Source organism: Hyperoodon ampullatus, assembly GCF_949752795.1.
Source record: "Hyperoodon ampullatus genome assembly, chromosome: 13".
Taxonomy (NCBI): domain Eukaryota; kingdom Metazoa; phylum Chordata; class Mammalia; order Artiodactyla; family Ziphiidae; genus Hyperoodon; species Hyperoodon ampullatus.
Genome location: NC_136926.1, coordinates 84,112,028 through 84,135,380, shown reverse-complemented (window position 1 = coordinate 84,135,380; position 23,353 = coordinate 84,112,028). Strand labels below are relative to the sequence as shown.

Genomic DNA, 23,353 nt, shown 5'->3' with positions numbered 1-23,353 from the left:
CCTCCATGTTCATGCAGCATTACTCACAATTGCCAAAATATGGAAACAACGTTAAGTGTCCTTCAACAGATGAATGGATAAAGAAAATGTGGTATTTATACACAAGGGAATATTATTCAGCCATAAAAAGAAAGAAATACTGCCATTTGTGATAAAATGGATGAATCTGGAGGACCTTATGCTAAGTGAAATAAACCAGACAAAGTCAAAACTATATATGTGGAATCTTAAAAACAAAACAAAACAAAAACAAAAGCAAATCTGATTTCATAGAAACAGAAAATAGAATGGTAGTTAACATGGGCTGGGGGGTAATGGGGGGATGTACGTCAAAGGGTACACATTTTCAGTATAAAATGATGAACAAGTTCTGAGGATCTAATTTACAGCATAGTGACTATAGCTAATAATACAGTATTGTATACTTAAAGGTGAGGAAAGTAGATCTTAAGCGTTCTCATCACGTAAATAAGAAAGAGGAAACTGTGTTAACTATGTGAGGTGATGGCTGTATTAATTATCTTGATGTTGGTCATCATTCCACCAAGGATATGTGTATCCAATCATCACATTGTACACTTTAAATACATACAATTATATTTGTCAATTATTCCCTAATAAAGTTAAATTTAAAAAATACTTTTTGTTTATTAATGCTTATATATTTATGTTTTAAAGTATGTATATAGCTTTCACGTCCAATATTATGAAATATATAGCATATCATATTTATCACATATTTATCTAGGATAAAATCATAAATATTATGCCTTAGTTTAAATAAGCAAAAAAGACTATATTGCATGCTAAAGATGCTTTTCGGTGATGGGTTCTATTCAAAGAAAACAAATTTAAGCTCTATTAGAAATAAATACTTAGGATAAATGAAAGGAAGGGATCTTGAATTACCTTAGCCTCCCCCTCTATTTTTTTTTTTTTTATAACAATAGAATACCTCCTCTTAGGCTCTAGGTGACCATGTGTCTACTACAGGGTGATTGTGGGTGTTAAACTGGGTGTTATATTCTAGATAAAGAAAATAGTGTGCTAACACATAACAGATGCTCAATCAACGGCTGATATTTTTATTGTCGATGGGGATGTCCCTACACTTAAGCGCATAGAGTCTACTGTTACAGTACTAATGACAACAGTTTCTAGTAACAAGGAAATAAAATAGAAAAGGTAATCCCTGTGATAACTAGAAAACGTTTTCACTTTTAAATTTTAGTTATATTCTGAAAGTCTTTCTAAGCAATAATGGACTAAAATTCCATCACAAAGAGACAACCTAAATGTATCCTTATAGACAGAACAATCGTTCATTCAGTGATAAATAATGTTCCATTTCTATATCAATCTGCTACTTTCACAATTATTAACTTCCTTCTAAAAATAATTTCAAGCCTAAATTTAAACCTAACCTGTTTTCCCATCATATAAGAATACTTATTGCTTTAATTCCATAATTAAGTCCCCTATATAAAGTTTTCCCTTTTATACAAGTTAGATATTTTTGTTGCCTCATAGAAAAGAGGTTTGGTTTTATTGCCTCCAAAGGTGATGATGATGTGTGTTTGCATTTGCATTAGTCAAATGAAATGCTTATAGCATAACATTTAAGAATTGCTTAATAGAGATGTTACTTAAAGATGTACAGATGTGTGAGAGGTATTGTTACTTAATTAGCATCCCCAAATTGGTCTAATTTTCAGTCTAAGCTCACATTCCTTTCATAGATCTGGAGTCCCTTGCGATTCACATTTGCACACAAATCCGTATTCTCTGTGATGGAAGGATAGAGTTGTGCTTATTTTGACAATAAGAGATTGTGAAATTGATGCAACGTTGGAATAAAAATAGGAGAGTAAGAATCAACAATTTCCACTGTGTTAAACTCATACAAATGGAACAAAATATGGTGGCTTCAAAAACCTTTCCTGACAAAGTCCAATACATCTGACCAGCATGTTATAAAAATGTTGAAGCAAAAAAGTACTTCGTTTTCAGCAAATATCCTTAGGGGGAGAATAGATTGGGGGACTATTTTGTCCTATTTTGCATGTTAAGTAGAAAACATTTGGCTCAGAAGTTCTTTTAATCACACTTTTACTACCATACTAAATACCTTGTCTCAGGTAATAATATGCAATTCCGTTTTCACTTTGCCCCTGTCTTCCTACGCATCTATTTCGGCGGAACTGATGTGAAGCCAATTTCATCTCGAGCTCTTAGAGATGAGGCCTTGGCAGTTCTAACGAGGGAGAGGAGCCATGCCCCAGCCTATGGGAACGAAGGCCTTGAAAACCCCCTACCTGCAAAGGCCCACGTAATGGGCTGGGACCAGAACCCTGGCTGAAATCTTCAAACGAAAGAGGGTTAGGTGTGAAGTCTGGAGGAATAAGCTATACACGTTCATTCTATTCTTCTGAACAGCACTGGCCCACTTACAGTTTATTTCTGAATAGCCTATCGGCAAAAGCAAGTCAAAGGACTAAGTATTTTTTTTTTTTTAAAAAAACGACGTCTTTAGAGGTCGGGTTATAAAGAGAGTGTCCATTTAAATACTGTCTTTGTTTAAGGGCGGCATGGACTGTACAGCCCAGTGGTCCTTGCAAAGGTTTTGAAGACAATGATAAGCGACGATAACCTGACTGCAGCATAAATCATCCCGGCAGAGTTGTTAGAACAGTGAAGATCTGCAAAAGCAAGGGTGCGGCTTCATTCTCCCAGGGGCAGGGCACTGAAGGAGACCGGAAAGGTCGTTTCCTGTTGCTACATTTTTTTCAGAGTCCCGGACTGCTCTGGGGGGTCCAAGAAGACCATCAGCGAGCCTTACCCGTGTCCGTGGGACTCCCCGGCTCTCCCCGAGCCCGTTGGCCCGCAGCCCGCGGCAGGGAGGCTCCAGCGCCCGTAGGTGGCGCCCCACGTCCGTGCTTGCGCTTCTCGTCCGCGCTGGGGGCGCAGCTCGGAAACCCGGCGCGTGTCCCCGGGGGGTTAGAGCTCAGAGCAGGCATTTTAATAACTAAGCGCTCGAGTGTCAGCGCGCCCCACCAGCCCCCAGGTTCAGAGGAGCAGAAGCAGAAACCCAGGCGGAGGCGCCCCTCTAATCCCTGCCCAGACCTGGCATTTCCCAAACTGGAGGTTCCGGAACCCCAGCTTTCACATCATTAAGATCCCAAGATTTTTCTCTTCATCCCAGTCCTCTTTTTTTTTTTTTTTTTTTTTTTTAAAGAAAACTGCTTTCCCCACTAATTATGAAAGTGATCAGGATTAAGACTTGGAGGGAATTTGGAAAAGAAAAGAAAGAATCGAGAAGAAGAGGCGCGACCGACGCTCTTGAGGTCGCCTAATTTCTGAAAGAGAGGCGTCTGGGAGGATTTCGCGCTGGGTGTTCGGGTGAGAGCGGGACCGGGGCGGTGCAGGGCGCGCGCCGAGTCCTCAGGGCGTCCGCGGCGCTCGGCGGTGCGGTCCGGAGACAGGAGGAGAGGCCGGGACTGAGGCGGGGGGCGGCGGAGAGAGGCAGCAGCGGGCGCGAGGGCCCCTCCGAGGCTGCGGGCCCGGGTGCGGTGCAGACGCGGGGCGGGACGCGCGGGGCGGAGCGGGGCGCGGGCCGGCGCGGGAAAGCGGCAGGGCGGGGCGGCGCGGTTATTGGCCAAGCGCCGGGAGAAGGGGTCGCGCTCGGTGTCTCCTCCCGCCAGCTCCCGCTCATCTTCTCCGAGCAGAACAAGTTCACGGACCGCGGTGCTCGCCCATCATGGATGTTCCAGGTAACCCAACCCGGCCCTGCCCTCCGCGATCGGCGCGTTAACTGCATTCGTGCGTCTGTCTCAATGAGGACCATCGCGGGTCTGCGTCTGGGCGGAGAGAGAGCGGAAGAGAACATCGAAATCATTTTGTTCAGGGGCTGAGGAGGGAGGCTTCCCGTCGGGAAACAACTTGTCTCTTCTTATAAGGACTATTTAGGCAGTTGGCTGAGTTGTTCGGAAGCTGCGGGCGGTGAGGGGAGAGGTTTCTTTGCTTTTTGTTTCTCGTCTGGGTATTGGAGAGATATGTCTAGTTTAGCGGGGGAAGAAGGGGCCCGGTTACAAGTGCAGACGGGCGCGTAAGTTGGCAGAAAGCTGCAGAGGCTGCCTCCTGGCCGGGAGGAGAAGAGCCCGGAGTCCGGAAACAAAAGCTGCACGATAAGCCAAGCTCGGGGTTCCCAGCGCTGGAATCCTCTGGTCCTGCGCCAGAGAGAGGGATCCGAGGGGCTTCTCCAAAGGGGCTCGCTGCTGGCAGGGGGGGCGGGGGCGCTGGAAGTGAATGTTCGGTTTTAGGATTTCTCTCTCTTCTTTTCTGGTTTTTGTTTTTCCTCTTAATCTTATTCGCCCGAAGGAGCTTCCTGGGGATTTGTTCTTGGGGTGGAAAACGGATAAGATCTTCACTAAATGGATAGCTTAAAAAAAAAAAAAAAGTCTCTAGGTCGGAGAAATAGAGGATGAATGAAAGTGAAAGCAGAGAAAGGAAAAAGGTTTCTTGGTGTGGCTTTAGAGAAAATGCCTCTGAAATTAAAGCCATTAAGGCTTAGTGGATCTTTTTCTGTGCCTGTGTCTTGAGCCCTCCTTTGACTTGGGCTGAATGGGCCGGGGTGGCGTTGACCTCGTCTCCGCGGTGACCGGCCATGTCCTTATGGCCGAGGCCCTGCGGAATTGCGGGCCCCTTACCTGACCGCGCCCCCCGGCGCGCGCCGCCCGGGAGCCTTCGGGGATGCCCTGGCCAGTGAGCCCCGGCGTTTCTCGGGACCTGTGTGCCAGTCGGGCTCTCCGGGGGGCAGTGTGAGGCACCGAGGGGGTGGCCTCCAGGGAGGAAGCCCGAGCGCCGCAGGGACCTGCTCGCCGCGCCTCCCCCGCACGCAGCTTCACCTTCCTGTCTCAGGGTTTGGGTTCTTTGCCCTGACAGGTCCGCTGGCGCCTTTCTTCTGAGGACGACCCCGGCCTTGACCATCAGCGCAGGGGACCGAGGCCAGAGGAGGCTACTCCCGGCCCCGCGCGTTCCCGCGCGCCCTCCCGCCCTCGCCGCGCCCCCGCGCGCAGCCCCCCGCAGCCCGGATGCCGGCGCCCGGCCGGGGCCCGCGCGGGCCGCCGCTGACCATGCCCGGGCGCCGGGGGGCGCTGCGCGAGCCGGCCGCCTGCGGCTCCAGCCTGGGGGCGGCGCTGGGCCTGCTGCTGCTGCTGCTGCCCGCCGGCTGCCCGGTGCGGGCTCAGAATGACACGGAGCCCATCGTGCTGGAGGGCAAGTGCCTGGTGGTGTGCGACTCCAGCCCGTCGGCGGACGGCGCCGTCACCTCCTCCCTGGGCATCTCCGTGCGCTCCGGCAGCGCCAAGGTGGCCTTCTCCGCCACGCGGAGCACCAACCACGAGCCGTCCGAAATGAGCAACCGCACCATGACCATCTACTTCGACCAGGTCAGCCGGCCGGCCTGCCCCTCGCCTCCCGCCCGGGGTGGGGAGGGCGGGGGGCCTGGGGGGTCGCCGGCTTCCGGGACGTGGAGTTCCAGGCTCTCCCCTCCTCTCTGCCCTTTCTCCCTTCTCCAGTGAGCTCTCCTTTTCACACTGTAGCTTTTTTAGAACTAATCAGCTCAGTTGGCACTGGGGTGACTGAGAGTCCTGTAAAGCTAAGCGTCCCGTAGAGCCAAGAGAGCTGAAATAGATTTCCCGAAAGGACAGTGAACGTTTTGTTTTTCGCTGGGATGGGGGCCGTCCTTTGTGGTGGATGTTTCTGTCACCCCACTGGCCACTTAGAGACCGAGCGCATTTAAACTCTCCCCGCTCAGCCCGCGGGTTCTCCGAAGGTCTCAGCCTAGGCTCCGAAAATGTGTACCTACTGCTTATTTTGGAATGGACTGGGGAGAGGATGCTTGTCTTCAGAAAAATAAGTGGGGAAGAGTGGGGGGGTGGATAGCAGGTATAGTTATAGGTAAACTAAACAAAACCGAGTGTGGTTATATGAATGCAATGTACGGTAGATACAATATATACAACATAACATAAAATGCATATCGATGTCCTACATGGCATGCTTATATAAAGAAAACACAAAATGAAGAGCCATGACTTAAGTTGCTCTAGCCACTCAACTTCTCCCACTGGCTTCAAAGCAGAAGGGTCTGCCTATGATCAGGCTTTGGCAACGCCTTCTCTGGGTTACTGCCGCCCAGGATAAGAGGCTGCCACCTTCCTCTAGGGTCCTCCCTCCCCACCTTGGTTTCTGTTGTTTTTCGGAAATAAACAGGAAACATTAGCGTGGTTTCCAAACTTTACCTCACCATTCCATTCCTTTTGCCAAAGTGCTTCCCACACAGGGAGCTCGGGCTTACTGAGCACACTTGATTGAGTTCCTTTCTCTCTGTTAACCAACTTGCATGCCTAAGTGGTGACACATCTGCACACACCAAAGCCTCTTCTTAGGCCAGTGTCTTTATTTGCTTTAATCCTTGTTAAGGATTATGTACTTGAAATTTGGGGAGGGGTGTGTACGGGGCGTGTCTCTCTTTAATCTGTTTTTTTCTTAAGAGACATAAATGTCTTTAATTTAATTATGTCCAACTAAAGCAGGCAGTGAATTAGTTTTCACAGCATTTTTACACCTGCCCTTTCATTAGGGTGTCCAAAAAAACTCTGTGACGTAGGCAGGCTAAGTAGTAGTAGGATTCTAATTTTATAGATGAGCAAGCTATGACAGGGCAGATTAAATGATGTTTCTCTGGTTCCCCAGTTAGGGAGTAACTGAAACTTGCTTTTCTGGGGCTGGTGGGTGTTCTTCCGTCTACAGCAGGGCCCTGGATTTACCAGCTTCCTGAATTAGAAATGGAGGTGCGAGAGTTGAGGCCGTTGAGTTGGGAGAAGCAGCGCTGAGGGCTTGGAGAGGGGAGGCTTTGTTCTTTTCTCAAGCCTTGTCAGGCAGACAGGAACACAGCCTCGGAGGGAGGAGGACTCACATCCTGAAGCACATCGCCTTTAACGATAGAGCCTGAGTGTCTCTGAGCCCTGCAGTCGAGGGGCTGAAGTACTGCTTGGAGCTCCTTGAAGAAGCTGCTGTGGCGCAGTCGCCAGCCATCCCAGCAGTTGTCAGTGGCACCCTGCCCGTTGCTCTGGGAGCCGTGTGTGATCCATCTGTAATGAGTGTGTACAAAATAACAGCAAAGGGTGTGAGGTTGAAATTTATTTTCTGAACAGATGACAGGGCCTCTAATCTAGGATTTTGTTGTTGCTGGCTGTTCATTTTAAAAGCTGAGAACACCAGGCGGGCCATTTTATTATTTTAATTGAGTTGTGCATGTGTGTGTGAGGAGGAATGGGGACAGGTCCAGACAGAGGGGCCATATTCTGCCTTGAATATCTGAAAGGGAATCTGTTCGTAATGGGGGGGAACCTCCACTCTCCAAGTTCCGCTTACGACATCCTGACAGTCTCATCAGTCTTTTATTTGAGAAATAGCACCTGGAGGGTCACGTGATTTTGTATCTCATGGCTCATCTTGTCATTATTCTCGCACCTTGTGGAGTTCCCACCGTTTGAGCTAAGGGTGTCCAAGCTGCCTTTCCACTCTCCCTTTAGTTGTCCAAGCTTATTTGCATGACATCATAGCTCAGCTTAGGGAGCAGACACCTCACGTGGAGTAAAGTGAGGGGAAATGGGCGCAGCCAGTGTTTATGGAGTGTGGTCTTTCACCCAGCAGCCTTTATTGAGCACCTACTGTGTGCTGCCGGCGGGGAGGGGCATGCGTGGGGCTGGGAAACAGAGAGGAAACCTCACACGGTCGGTCTGTTCTCTCCTAAAGCACACAAAGCTCGTCCCAAGCTTTATCTGACAGAAGTTATCTCACTGAGTTGGCCTCTTACACCACAGTCCTTTCTCTGCCCATTCAGGACGGAGCTCTGTTTTGCTCCATGCTTCACGTTCAAGTCCCCAGAATCCCACGGACCGCTGAACAGACTCAGTTACAGTGTGTCTACTGAGCTGATCGTCTTCCCCTGCTTTCTCTCAGCCCTGCCCACAGCAGCCACAATTTGCATCCACGTTTTCAACGCATAAATAAAATATACTCTAAAGCCATCCTTTTGAATTACAATCCATTAGCATCCTTCGGAAATCAATTCCTAGGCAGGATGTTGCGCTCCGGGGCTGCTTCCTTCCTGGGGCGGCCTGGGCACCCTGAGCAGGTGCTGCGGTGGTGCTTCAGCTCCTAAAGGGACGGGTGGGGGTGATTTTGTGAGTCTGACTGAAACACACGCGGAGGAGGGGCTTGTTCTGTGCGTGCTGTATCCCCTCTTCTTTTCCAGGTCTTAGTAAATATTGGCAACCATTTCGATCTCGCCTCCAGTATATTTGTAGCCCCGAGAAAAGGGATTTATAGCTTCAGCTTCCACGTGGTCAAAGTGTACAACAGACAAACCATCCAGGTGGGTTGCTCTGACAGCTGGACCCTTTGGGCTGTGGATGAACAGTCCCACCCTCTGCGAGGCGGGGAGAACCAGGGATGGGGGTCACGGGGGCCTGGGCACCAGCTGAGTCCTCTGGGTCAGGACCCCGCATGGGTCCAGGTCCATGGCCAGGGTTGGGGGAGATGGGGTGGGAGATGAGAACAAGTGGGTGGAATGGGGTGCATCGTGGTCTGCTGAGCTTTACCCTCTGCCTCGCAGGTCAGTTTAATGCAGAACGGCTACCCGGTGATCTCCGCCTTCGCAGGGGACCAGGATGTCACCAGAGAAGCTGCCAGCAATGGTGTCCTACTGCTGATGGAAAGGGAGGACAAAGTCCACCTCAAACTGGAGCGGGGCAACCTCATGGGAGGCTGGAAGTACTCCACGTTCTCGGGCTTCTTGGTTTTCCCTCTATGAACGCAGCATCCCGGCCCCGCCCTGCCCCGCCGATGATGGGGAAGTTGCCATCTGGACCCAGGAGTTCACCCTTCCTAACACCCCAAACTTGCCAGAACAGGACAGCTCGTTTCTAGCCTCCTTTGTCGGACTGTTGTGGTAGAAGCGTGATCGCCTTCGGAACCTCCAGTGTTTTCTTTGAATGTTGACCATGCCTCTGCAACCTGACCTCTAATTAGTTTTAGATGACAAGGTCTGAAGGAGAAATGAAATGACGGATCTGAGCAATTTGTACCTGTGATTGTAAAGTCGATATGGGATTTTATCACTGGGACCACTGACTTCTCTTCTTTTGTCTGCACCTGGTACCGCTGCCCCCGGAATGGCCTGCAGGCTGCAGGCTGGGCTCACAGCGAGAGCCCTGCCAATCACCACCGCCCGACAGTCCTTGAAACGTGTTCTCTGTGTGTCTGTTCAGCCTTAAGAAAAAGAATGGCTTCGCTTTCATGCCGTTTTCCTCCCCACCCCGGATGGATGGGAGGACGCGGGAGGGGGAAGGGACATTGTGTTAAGAAGTGCTTTATCCGGAGAAGCAAATTTTGCGCCATTGGACTGCCAGTTTTGTTTTGTATTGTTTGTGTATATGTGTGTGTGTGCGTGTGTGTGTGTGCGTGTGTGTGTTTTCCCCAAGAAACTACTTTCCTTCCCACACACAGCTCTCCGTCCAAGTCCACAGCCCTGCTCTTATCTTTTGTGCTGGGGTGAGGAGAGAAAAATGTGTGTTGAATTCCTGGATGAGACCAAACAAGACAAAACAAAAACTAACTGTGTATTTTGTTTTGGAGGAGACCAAACCAAACAAAAGGTACCTGTAGAGCAAAGTGAAAATGACAAATGGACATTTCTGCTTATACTTTCAAAGAGATTCTCTCAGAGGCACTTTTGGAACTAAAAACCTGGATTTTTTTTTTTTTTTTAATTTACATTCTGGAATACTTTAAGAGACTGATGTTCCTGGGTGGCCTGAATCATGTCAGATGGGCATGGAAGCTGTGACGACCAAGTCCCTGATCACATGGCTTCTTTGCTGAGCACACCTGGGTCTTCCAGGCAGCATGTTTTTGTCCATTTGGATCCACTTCTGGGTGAGCACACCGCGATCGGGTGCCTCAGAGTCGACGGGACCAACCAGTTCTTCCCCATCAGGATCCTCTTCTGACCCACCAAGGCCAGAGGGTGTTGACACTCCCCTGGGAGCGCCTGGCGGGAAGCCACCTGGAAATCGCAGTGGTTGAAGGTGTCGGCAGAGGTGCCCTAGAAGCACTTTCCCAAATCCTTGTTGTTTGGCACCTTGTACAACAATATTATGAAAACACAGCTGAGAGTTGACGGGTGCAGGATTCGTACGCCAAGGAAATGGCACTGATCCCAAAGCAATCAAAGAAGAAACCTCAAACCGGATGTTAATTTGTCCTTTGTGTAACAATGTAACCAAAATATTGATGATAAAAAGTCATAATTTAAGATGCAGAATAAATGGGTTTGATGTCTGACTTGCTCTCTCCCTCCACCTCGCCTTCCAACTCTCAAAATGTGTGTAAGGAAAGGTGTGTAAGGATCAAGGGCGTGGGGAAATTAAACCTATACTATTTACTCTTTAGAAAATACACAGAAAAACACACACCGACAGAGGCAGATCTAGCTTTGGGTCCAGATGTATATTGCGCTCTTAAATATCTATTTTTCACACAGAAAGATTTGGGGGGAGGTATTATGTGAAAAAGACAGCATTAAAAAGGTTTGATGGAGAGGCAATCTGCTTTTATCACATTTAATCTTTGATGTAGTACAAGATCCAATCCAATATTTCAATCAGAGAACACAGATACACAAGAAGCTGACCTTTGATGATCGCATCAGTTGTTTCTAAGATGTATGTGAGGATGGGTTTCATTTTCAAATAAGAAATGCAGTGGGGATTCTACACATGAAAAAATATAGTTGGGCTAAGGGTGTAAGTTTTACTGGCCTTAGATGAAGAGCATAACAGGATAAAGAATTTAATTTGAATCAAAATGCTGTTACGTTTTGTAAGGGGAAAAAAGTATCAGAAAACATCAACCGAAAAGCATTTGGGATATTTTGGCTCTGTGAGTAGAAGACATACTCCTGACAAGAGCATTATTTATTTATTTATTTTTATTTTTTTTTATTTTATTTTTTTTTGTGGTACGCGGGCCTCTCACTGTTGTGGCCTCTCCCGTTGCGGAGCACAGGCTCCGGATGCGCAGGCTCAGCAGCCATGGCTCACGGGCCCAGCCGCTCCGCGGCATATGGGATCCTCCCAGACCGGGGCACGAACCCGTATCCCCTGCATCGGCAGGCGGACTCTCAACCACTGCGCCACCAGGGAGGCCCTAGAGAGCATTATTTATTAATGCTGGTAACATACACAGCAGGATCATAGCTAAGATTTTTCTCTATTTTATTGCCCTTAGCTATATAGTCCTCTTTCCCTCATTTCCTCAACCTTATGTTCAATTTAAAACAAAAAGCAAACAGTCCTCAGTGAGAGACAGTATAGCACGTCTGAGACTGAAAGACGAATGAGAAGTTTTTATTGCTTACTAATTTGTAATAGACATTACTTCCTAGTTATAAATGTATTACATATAGGTTGTCATTTGGGTATACTGTCTAATAATAAGTTATTAAATTGAGCTATCTAAAAATAAGTATGTTTCAGGAGTTGATTTTATATTAGGAAGGAAAACTTTATCCCCCCTTTTTTTTTTTAAATGGATGACAGGCACTACATTAGGAAGAAGCCAGGACATTAGTGTCTCTAAAATTGTTGATCATCTTCTCCTGCTCCTGCCAAGGTTCTATTTGGCTAAGGAACTTTGAGGGAGATGAAGCTCTTGTGTATGGTCTATACAAATATACAGGTCAGATCAAAATTTGAAATATATCTTTAATTGGGAAAAAAGGGACGTCTATATTTGAAGCCCAGTTTGAGCAGCCCCATCTCTGAGCCGCAGTTTCCCCACCTGTAGAGTGAGGAAAACGACCCTGCACCTTCTGCTTAACCCCCAAGGTTAATATGAGAATCACACAGAAATGTCAGAACTACAAGGAGCCATGGCGGAAAAAGGTAGGGAGAGTGTTTCTTGTATATCAGATTTTTCAACAGGCAATTTATGAAAACATATTTAAAATGAACAGCCATATTTAAAATGTTCATGTCCATGGACATATTTAAAATGTCCAATAGGACATATTTAAAATGAAAAGTAAGTGTCCATATTCTCAAATAGCCTTTTAAAATTACAGCACTGTATTGAAGTCTCATTTGATTTTTAGAAACATATCAAAATCTACACATTTTCATATTAATTTAATTCTCAGTTATGTTATTCGACTATCATCTGTGGCTCAAGCCAACCTTTCCATTCAAATATGTAACCAACATTTTATAAAAATGTATAATTAACATTTTAACACAAGTAAAAGATGAGGTTCCAATATTACAACATTATAATAGTGAGTTGCTCTAGTTGATAAATGTTAATGCTACTAAACTGTAAATGCTTTTAAAACAATACTATTTTTTAACTTAAAATATATTCTAATTTGAAACACAATCCTGATGATTCAACTCTAGGTCCTGAGAAACTGTTTAACACCTGTAATTCCTGAGCCTTTATTTGCATCCTTATATTTTTGATTTATGTATTTATGTATAATGAAATTATTTACATTTTTAAAGGTTGTGCTTACTGTGGCTGCCCAGAGCAAAGCTGATAAAAACCTGTTGAATATTAGAATGAAAACTCATGGAATCCTATAGAGATTACATAGATGTACTTATTTGGAAAAAATATTTTAAGCTAAATCTAGTTATTTCATGCATCAGAAGAGTTAGAAAAGTTATACAAAGCAAACCAAAACTTTTACTGAATACTTAATTTTGTTTGTACTATTTCCTTGACATCTTGTAAAGGAAATTGTTATCAATTCACATTCATAGTATTACATATATATGGTTTGCCTGTAAATACATGCACATACACAGCTGATTTTTAGCATAATGATAAAAATAAAATACATACACTGGCTACATTCTCCTGGAATCTAGAAATATGTGAGAGGAAAATTTGATGAATCACTTTATACAAGCAAAACAAAAGCATGGGTTGCTTCAGCATGCCTCATATATGGCACAAGAACACAGAATCTTCTGGCAATTTGTGACCCTACAATTTTGCAGTCTTTTATAAAGAAATTAATATTGCAATAAGAATGTTGCTGTAAATAAGTAGTTAATGTTTATATTTCTACAGAATAGAAAGCATATAACAATCTACCATATAGATACACTTGAATGAAAGGTTCTGTTACATTATATTTAAGATGGTGTAAATAAATGATGGAACTCATAGAAGCAGGTTACATTGAATCACTATAAACGGTTTACTGTGCACTCTGTAAAAACACATAAGAAATGTAAAACTAGATTGATCATAGAACTACAGTGAGTTTTTACCCTTTTGCCTTGCTTGTGTAGTTCACTTGTCATTGGGACTCTATATCTAAAGCTGGCGCTTGGCTACTACAGTGGGATATTACAAACTTTTTTTTTTTTGCGATACATGGGCCTCTCACTGTTGTGGCCTCTCCCGCTGCGGAGCACAGGCTCCAGACGCGCAGGCTCAGCCACCATGGTCCACGGGCCCAGCCGCTCTGCGGCATGTGGGATCTTCCCGGACCCGGGCACGAACCCGTGTCCCCTGCATCGGCAGGCGGACTCTCAACCACTGCGCCACCAGTGAAGCCCCTACAAACATTTTAAAATTTAAGATCAGACGCTATAAATTCTTGTGAGGTTCTTTAAGTTAATTTTCTTGGCATTTTAGGAGCAAGCACACCAAATATACTGAAGTGAGTTAAACAACAATTTCCATTTTGGTTTTATGGTTTTAGATATTTTGTGCTCTGATTTTTTTTTTTTTTTTGAACAATACACTGTGAAGACGTTAACTGATGCTGGCCATGTTCCTCTGTCAAATCTGTTTATGTATTTGCCTAGATTTTTAAAACATAATTTTTGCAGATCGATTCACCAAAAAGTATGTTTATTGCTCTTGTGGATGGAGGTCTACGATTAATTCACGTTTAGATATTTTAAAAGTCTGTATGTTACACAGCTGTCCATGGTGTGATTGGTCAGATTCAGCCTTCACTCACCCCCTGAGAAAAGAAAAAAAAAAAGTCTTCTCAAAATTCCTATAAAGTAGACCCAATGAATATGAAATTAAAAAAAAAATGGCATGTGTGTGTCTGTATAATAACGTTATACCAGAACGTGAATTCTAAGTAAATGAGCTTTCCTTCCATTCCCAAACCAAGTAGGGTAACTTGAAATTTGTAAGGGCAAAAGCCATGAGGTTTTACTAGGAGCTCTGTTTTATCTTCCTAAGCGGATTTCGCTGTGGATTTCCATCACCAGAATCACTTCAGTGTCTATAGCGTCATAAATCATCATCTTCATCAGCTCACCCACATACACTCTTTGTGTAGCGTAAATGAGCTCCTTGACAACTTAATTTGGAAAAGAAATCTTCATTCCCTCTTCTGAACGCCTACGGCAAGACTCCCCAGGGTTAGAATGCCGCTTTGCCCTGGAGCTGTCCTAACAGGATGGAAGCTACTTATTAATGAGCCATTCCAGTCTTGAGACCTGACTAGCATTGCCTTTAACTTGGATTAGTGTTTCTTCGCATTCCAGGAATGCTGATTTCTTTTTTTAAATTCATTTTAGATAGCAAAAAAAAAATTCTTTGTGTTGAATGTTGGCATACATTGGAATGTGGAACTCAGGTATTTTGCCTAAGTATCACTTTATTCATTGGAAAATACTTATCTCAATCTCTTATACTTTCAAAGTCCTGTGGGATATAGAGCACCCTAATGTTTCCTTGGCTTTGTATTATAAAAGGGCACTTATTGTGATTCTGGTTCATTGTTATTATAGAACTGACCCAAGAATAATGTCTAAAGTATAACTAAATTAACTGAAAAAAATTGGCAAATTCTCCTTATTACTAAAAGTCCTCATTTGCCGTTATTTTTACGTGGATCTTAAAGATTCCTACCAGCTTAAAATTAACATTTATCTTTGAATTGCTAACTTTTTTTTTCACAATCATGTAACTATTAGATCATAAATAGTATACTTCCAGAGAGAAGTTTATCACTGAACAACAAATTTAGGACATGACCATGGGACACTGTCTTTTTTCACATTGCCGAGCATCATGTCAAGATGTCATATAGTTTTGTTCTGGAATTGTCAACTGTCAGTGGAAAGAGCAATTATATTACTTATAAAAAATGATCTATTCTTTTGGGAACAGGGTGTAGATATTTCCTTTTCATTCCAAAACATTTGCAGATTGCTGCCTAGGGGCCAGTGCGCTTAGGGATAATGATAGAAAAATAAAGACATAGTCGGTGTATGCCAAGAGCTTATAGTCCTTGTTGGAAATGGTGTTCAAAAGTAGCCTGGAGGAGAGCCAGTTAAACTTCTGGTGACAGGGCGTCTGAGGTGGGTGTGGGAGGAAACTTAAGAGATGTGAATGCATATTTACTAAAGTTAATAATGTAATTTACATTTTTCACATAGGAAGCAGAGGATGTGAGTTTGGCATTGGCATTGAATACTGAGCATCAGTTGATCTCCCAGTTAAAAGGTCTCCCCATCACCTCTCCTCCCTTGGTGAACATGGTTGGATATTTGACAGACCAATGGCAGTCTAGTGCTCGTGAACTAATCTTGGAGGTATGAAAGTGACACAGGGCCAGATGCAGGGAATTTCCATTGTTTTAACACACTCAGTGAAGATTACATTATCAGAGCCCTTTTTACAGTTGTATTTCTGCTTTCCTCATGTGGTGAAGTTCTTGGGAAAGCAGAAGTCATGCTAAGATTACTTAAATCCTCGGAAGACAGGGCTTAAGCAGGATACAAGCAAGGCATGATGTGAAGTCCCTCTTAAACAGACTAGATGGGCCACCTAGCCCTTCAGCATGTTTTAAAGATATTAACTTAACGAATAAAGGTCTAGCTTAATAAGAAACAAAAGATAAACACAAGAACAAATGGCTCTGGTAGCAAACATGAATTCTCTTTGTTTTACTTCTACAAACACACACATACGTATGTTCCTGTGTGTGTGAACTTTGAAATAAATAAATATTTATAGTCCAAACTTACCCACTGTCAAAATGCCTTCTGGGTGCCTCTAGTTATGTCATCAGTGAAAACTCATTTTCATATAAGAGGAAGGTGATGGACCAAGGTACCTTTGTCTGGGTACATAGAGTCACTTCTACTAACTTCTTACTTCAATAATTTGGTCTACATATCATATTTCATTCCTTGTATTCAATCTCCGGAATATATTTCACCAGAAGGTAGACATTACATCTGGTCTCCCTGACAGACAGAGATTGAGAACTGTTGAGAATAATTAAGCCATCTGGTGCTATAAATCCAACAGAAAGTTATGATCAATGGATCATGGCCTAATCTGCTTTTCATCCATTGCATCTAAATTACCTTGGCACAAAAGGATGAGGGAGTTGGATTTTTAAAGAAAATGGCCACATCTCCCCAGTCATTAGCTGGCAAAAGCATGCATGCATCAGACTGTGATAATTAGACAAGGCTTATTCTCCCCTAAGGCCTATTGCTTTTGATGCTTCATTTTTCCTTTTTTAAAAATGTCTCAAAATGTACTGCAACAAACAGTGAATGGCATGCAACTTTTACTTAAGATTCTTACTTATTCCTGAGTATGTTCATGAGAAGAAATTATTACCAACATAAACTTTTTATCTTAATGGAGAATTGAAATGGACCTAAATTAATTTTGCTATATCTTCTTGCAGAATTGCAGAAACATTTGTTTCAGGAAAAACTCCCCAATAGATGGTGCTGCTGTGATTTAAACCACTGCATAATTAGTATGCAAAAAAGCTCCAGAGAGAGGCCTCTGGGAATTCCCTTACATCAAGTTATAGAAAGACAAACATGTGGCTTTATTTTTGCTAAATGCACATTGACTTAATGGTATAATTTGAAAACTTCAGAAAGATGTCTCGGTGTTTTGAGGTCAAGAAATTACTTCTTGGGTCCAATGTTCCTATCTCAAATATTTTTGAAACATACCACAACAAAACTGAGTGATGCAAGAGGATGAGCTAAATGGCCTTCCAAATTTCTTTCCCCATCATGCTTCAAGGGTCTATTAGTTAAATATATAATATGAGGATTGTAATACAAATGAAAAAACTGGAGTCCTTTCATACTTAAGGGAAAAAAATTGCAGATGCAGGAACTGTACCGGCAGAATGATGCTCTGCCACTGTTGTTAATGGTCATGCTTAGTATGCTAACCCTCGTCACAGAAACAGAAATATAGATCAATGGAACAGGATAGAAAGCCCAGAGATAAACCCACACACATATGGTCACCTTATCTTTGATAAAGGAGGCAAGAATATACAGTGGAGAAAAGATAGCCTCTTCAATAAGTGGCGCTGGGAAAACTGGACAGCTACATGTAAAAGAATGAAATTAGAACACTCCCCAACACCATGCACAGAAATAAACTCAAAATAGATTAAAGACCTAAATGTAAGGCCAGACACTATAAAACTCTCAGAGGAAAACATAGGCAGAACACTCTATGACACAAATCACAGCAAGATCCTTTTTGACCCACCTCCTAGAGAAATGGAAATAAAAACAAAAATAAACACATGGGACCTAATGAAACTTCAAAGCTTTTGCACAGCAAAGGAAACCATAGACAAGACAAAAGGACAACCCTCAGAATGGGAGAAAATATTTGCAAACGAAGCAACTGACCAAGGATTAATCTCCAAAATATACAAGTAGCTGATGCAGCACAATATCAAAAAACAAAAAATCCAATCCAAAAATGGGCAGAAGACCTAAATAGACATTTCTCCAAAGAAGATATACAGATTGGCAACAAACACATGAAAGGATGCTCAACATCACTAATCATTAGAGAAATGCAAATCAAAACTGCAATGAGGCATCACCTCACACTGGTCAGAATGGCCATCATCAAAAAATCTACAAACAATAAATGCTGGAGAGGGTGTGGAGAAAAGGGAACCCTCCTGCACTGTTGGTGGGAATGTAAATTGATACAGCCACTATGGAGAACAGTATGGAGGTTCCTTAAAAAAATAAAAATAGAATGACCATATGACCCAGCAATCCCACTACTGGGCATATACCCTGAGAAAACCATAATTCAAAAATATTCATGTACCACAATGTTCCTTGCAGCACTATTTACAATAGCCAGGACATGGAAGCAACCTAAGTGTCCATTGACAGATGAATGGATAAAGAAGATGTGGCACATATATCCAATGGAATACTACTCAGCCATAAAAAGAACTGAAACTGGGTTATTTGTAGTGAGATGGATGGACCTAGAGTCTGTCATACAGAGTGAAGTAAATCAAAAAGTGAAAAACAAATACCGTATGCTAACACATATATATGGAATAAAAAAAATGGTTCTGAAGAACCTAGGGGCAGGACAGGAATAACGCAGACATAGAGAATGGACTTGAGGACATGTCGAGGGGGAAGGGTAAGCTGGACGAAGTGAGAGAGTGGCATGGACATATATACACTACCATGTGTAAAATAGATAGCTAATGGGAAGCAGCCGCATAGCACAGGGAGATCAGCTCAGTGCTTTGTGACCACCTAGATGGGTGGGATAGGGAGGATGGGAGAAAGACACAAGAGGGAGGGGATAAGGGGATATATGTATAGGTATAGCTGGTTCACTTTGTGATACAGCAGAAACTAACACACCATTGTAAGGCAATTATACTCCAATAAAGATGTTAAAAAAATACGCTAACTCTTTGCACATGGGAGACACTGTGTTGAGTGCTTTATGGTTATCTTTCCATTTGTTCATCATGATAACCCTACAAAATAGACACTCTCATTACCATTTTACAGATGATAAGAATAACATTTAAAGCAATTAAATGACGTGGTCAAGGTCTCATAGCAAATGAATCTCAGAGGTAGGATTCCAATCTTGGACTTTCTAAGTTCAGAACCTATTCTCTAAACTATGATTTTATACTGCATCTCAGAACGAGAGCTAAAGTGCGAAAATCATTTTGTTACATAAACACCTATGTACGCCGTGATTAATCATAAGTGTTCGCATTACAGTTATTTCAGTAAAATACATTGTTTTTTTTTAAAAAAGACAATTTAGCTTTGCACCCTGCAAACATAAAAATTGGTTTATTGTAATCATAAGAGAAATATTGCAACAGCTGCTGTAAATTGATTCTCATATCAGGAACGCCAACGTTTGGGCTCTTGTGATGTTTAGTCATCATTCCCAGGCAGAAAATGATAATGGAAACTTTTCTTTCCTTTTTCTTGCCAGAACTCCTTGTAAACATGAATGCAAAATACTCAAACATATAAATACAAATAGCTCATTTTCCCAACAAGACTGCATATTTTGTAAAGGACACAGGTCACTCTCTCTTAGGAACTCTAGAGTCAAAACTGAGACATCAAGCACAAGAAGAAAATAAGCTATGCTCTTACTGAGCTACTTGCCCTAAAGCTGTTCATGGGGGTTTAAGCTGAACCTCTGGGTGGAGAAATCTCCTAGAGACTGGAGTCAGGGAGTTCCTTAAGAGATTAGATCTCTTGCCTGGAAAGCATACTTAGCAAAATTAAAACTAATTAAACAAAACTAAAATGGGATTTTTCGAGATGGTAAGTCATTTGGTTGCATTAAATGTATTTGCTATGTTCTAACCAAAGGAAATATATTTTGAAGTTAGATAATAAAGAGACAAAACAAAAGTTGTCTCCAAATGTTTTTCTGAGAATATTACTTTTATTTTTTGTTACCTCTCATTATGTCTTTTTTACAAAACATGTTAACTTAAAGATTGTGGACACAGAAAAAGCTTACATTTGGTACTATTACATCTAAATTTACTACCAAAACATTTTACTAATACATATTTTCATAATATTTTAAAGAGGATAAAGAGTTTTTACTTTTTGTGTTTGTTTCCTGAATGCACTTTTTGTAAAAAACAAAACAAACAAACAACAAAATGTCACATTCCTATTCAAAATGGTAAGGCAAAATTTACCTTTAACAACTTTTTACTTGTTTAAAATAAGAGCCTTGGTCTCAGTAATTATGTGGTGTATATTCAGAAGTGGTACCTATTTGTGTAATAGTATTTGTCTGGGTTCTTGGTTTGGCTCTACTACCAGGCAGAAAGCCTTAAAAAGACCCTTCATTACTTAGTACAACTAAAAATAAGGTAGATTAGCCAAAAGAATAATGATTACATATAAGGAAGTTTTATAGTACCTTTCAGTGAGATAAGATATTTAAGTGTAATTTCAAATTAACATAAGATAAATTTAGATTTTGATAACTTAAGGTTTTTTCATCAAGATATTGATAATTCTCTATTGATTACTTGCGATGGTTTAGTTCAAATTACACGTTATGGAGTCAAGCTTATTGGCCTGGGAGATAATCAATGTTACTTCATAGCGGTGTTACTGTGAAGAGTGTGTAGCTGTGGTTTATTGACAGTATTTTGGCAGTAGAGAGGTTTATCCTGCCAGCCCTGGTGGTTATGCCTTTAGGTAGAAAACAAGAGTTCCCTATAACACCCTAATACATGATGCATCTTGTCAGGCTTTAGCCACACAAGGTGATGGGGCAGGGCCGCTACGTTCACGCCCTCTAGCAGCTGTGACATTTTCCTTCTTGCATATTTTGAGAAAGTGCCTCATATTTTCACTGCACTAGCTTTCCCTCCAAGAATATACATATTAGAATTAAAATAACACTTGTTCATTAGACTCAAATATATGGAAAATATATCTGGACATATAGATTGTGATAATGATGGTATGGAAATGTAAGTGTACACATGAATAGGATGGATGGATAGATAGATGGATAGATGAATAATAGATAAAAGATAGATGAAAAGATAGATACTTTAAATATACAGTTGTTTGAAAGTGACACAGACTCTCTCTCGATGGAACTTTAGGCAGGCTCTCTGATCCCTCTTTGAAACTTGGTCTTGACCTTGGGCCTCGTCCTCAAGCCAGCCTAGCCCACTTGGAGCAAGAATCCCGCTAAGTCCCTTTAAAAAGAGCACCTGACACGTTGAGCGCTCCCAGGCATCGAGCGCCCTGGATGGCCATGGGCTGAAGCAGGATTTTTATTCCTAAGGTTCTGAGTTTACTCTCAAGGCTGCATTAGAGTCTCAGCTCTGCTGCTGGGGAAACATCTTCCTGGGTGGAAGTCTTGGCTCTTTCGGGTGGAGATTTTCCCTCTGACTCTTGAGGGGGAAATTCCTGCCTCTTGTGAGGGCTCTGATTTAGCAGCTGGGTTACAGGAGTCCCAGCCTTCTGTTCAGAAGGTACAGGGGCTGGGTTAGAGTCCCGGGCATCTGTGTTTGCCAAGTACCATTAGTTAAGAACAGGGGAGCTTCTTAGTTGACGGAAAACCCTACTGAAATCCTGTCTGCAATGCTTCTGAGATCTCCTCTCCAATTCTTCCTGACATATGCTCCACCCCTAGACACAAATTCTGTCAGCTCCCTTTCTTATTGGCATGATTTTATTAAGGATAAGTTGGACCTTCATTGGCTTCTCTGGGAAACAAATCTCCCCAAACAGGCTCCTCTCAGGCCTCTCTCTTCTTATCACCTCTACCCTTCCTTCCCTCTTTCAGCAGCTTTGATGTTCCCTTCAGCCCCCATGACTCCTTGGATATGGGAAGGGTCTCAAGTCCTCACCTCCTCCATCCCTTTGTGCCCCCCCCACCCCAGACTCTCCCTTCCCACTTTGGCCCCCAACTCCCCATGGTCACTTGAACTTTGGACACCCTGCCCCCTCCTCCAACAGGAATGCTCAGGGAACTCGGGACCCCCAAAGCCACTACCTGTCAGGGCAAATGAAAATCTTAAAAGTTTCCTCCACAAATACAGATAAAAGCCTGAGCCCTCAGACTGCGCAGGTGCACTTACTTGTGCCGTCTGCCAGATACACAATTCAAATGAGAATATCAAGTACAGCAAAAACAAGAGTCAACTGTTTTATATAAGCTGGTGTGTTCTGTACGACTGTTACTTGACTCATGACTAAAATTTTAAAATGAAAGCTATAAAGTCTCTATTTGCATCTGAATGTTTGTATATGATTATGTATGTATATATGCATATAATGTACTACATATGTGACATTTTTCTGCATCTGATGATATTTCCAAATTAATTCATAAAATCCTATAAAGGAACTTTATTCAAATTGGCTTAGAGATAAAATAGCTCTTATATAAATTAAATATTCCTAACATTCCCAGATACATAGAAACTAACCGAAATGTTTTTTTTAAGTTCACATCATTTGAGTGAATTGTTGATAAATAAGACTAGTTTCACAATATTGGCTTAATAAAAATGAGTATGTCTTCTGAGTTATCAGAGTTAAAGATATTATGAGCATAAACTTTTTCTACTTGGGATTATTAGTGAAATAATGTAATATTATATCTATTAGATATTTAAGATTAAATAAATTACAAATTCAAATTAAGAACAAATATACAAATAAAGATACAGAAGAAATGAATTACTTCATGCATATCAAGCATGGAAGTAAAACAAAACGCCCATGTATTTAACTTCTCTTAGGGTTTTTTGTTTTTGTTCTTATTTATTTGTTGTTCTTTTCTCATGGTATACTTGCCTAATATGCATGAATGTGCATGTGCTATAAAAATAGTTAACAGGGAAGTAACTTGAGATGATGGCTAGCTTTGTTTGTTATAATACGTCTGCCTGAAAATAGTTTTCAAAATCTTTTCGGCAATTTGTAGCCTAAGAGTTATGCTAAGTTAAGTAATAGATACTCATTAATAATTTCTAAGTTAAATAACCTACTGAAACATTAATTTTTTTAATTTTTAAATATTTTTCAGTCTTTTTGCAGATTATATTTCTTTATAAGTTGAAACATTAATTATTAAACCTAAATTTAAGTTTTTACACTTTTGGTTTCTTATTTCATATGGTGTAGAGAGGCTAAATATATTCAAGTCTGCTAATAAACATGTTCTTTTGTGACACTGGAAATTAAAGAGGAATAAAATTTGCTAGTCTGCTACAGAAGGCTGGTATGTGACAGACAATTCCCAAATGATTACTTCCTAGCTTTTTTCTGTAAAAAAGGAAACGTTATGACCGGTTAAAAATACAATCGATATAAGAAAATAAAACTACTGGAAATAATAAAGGTGAAGGGAAATGACATTGTCTACAAAACATGCATAGTATGTAGGATGTGTTTTT

General features: G+C 42.2%; 1 protein-coding gene across 1 annotated transcript; it reads left to right on the top strand.

Annotated features, from left to right (window-relative positions):
- Nucleotides 1-5,090: 5,090 nt before the first annotated feature.
- On the top strand, nt 5,091-8,881 carry CBLN2 (cerebellin 2 precursor; the record flags this gene model as incomplete). The annotated part of the gene is made up of 3 exons (XM_079717576.1): nt 5,091-5,447; nt 8,324-8,443; nt 8,684-8,881. 3 exons carry the CDS (start codon nt 5,091-5,093, stop codon nt 8,879-8,881), a joined length of 675 nt encoding a protein of 224 aa, XP_079573702.1.
- Nucleotides 8,882-23,353: the final 14,472 nt, after the last annotated feature.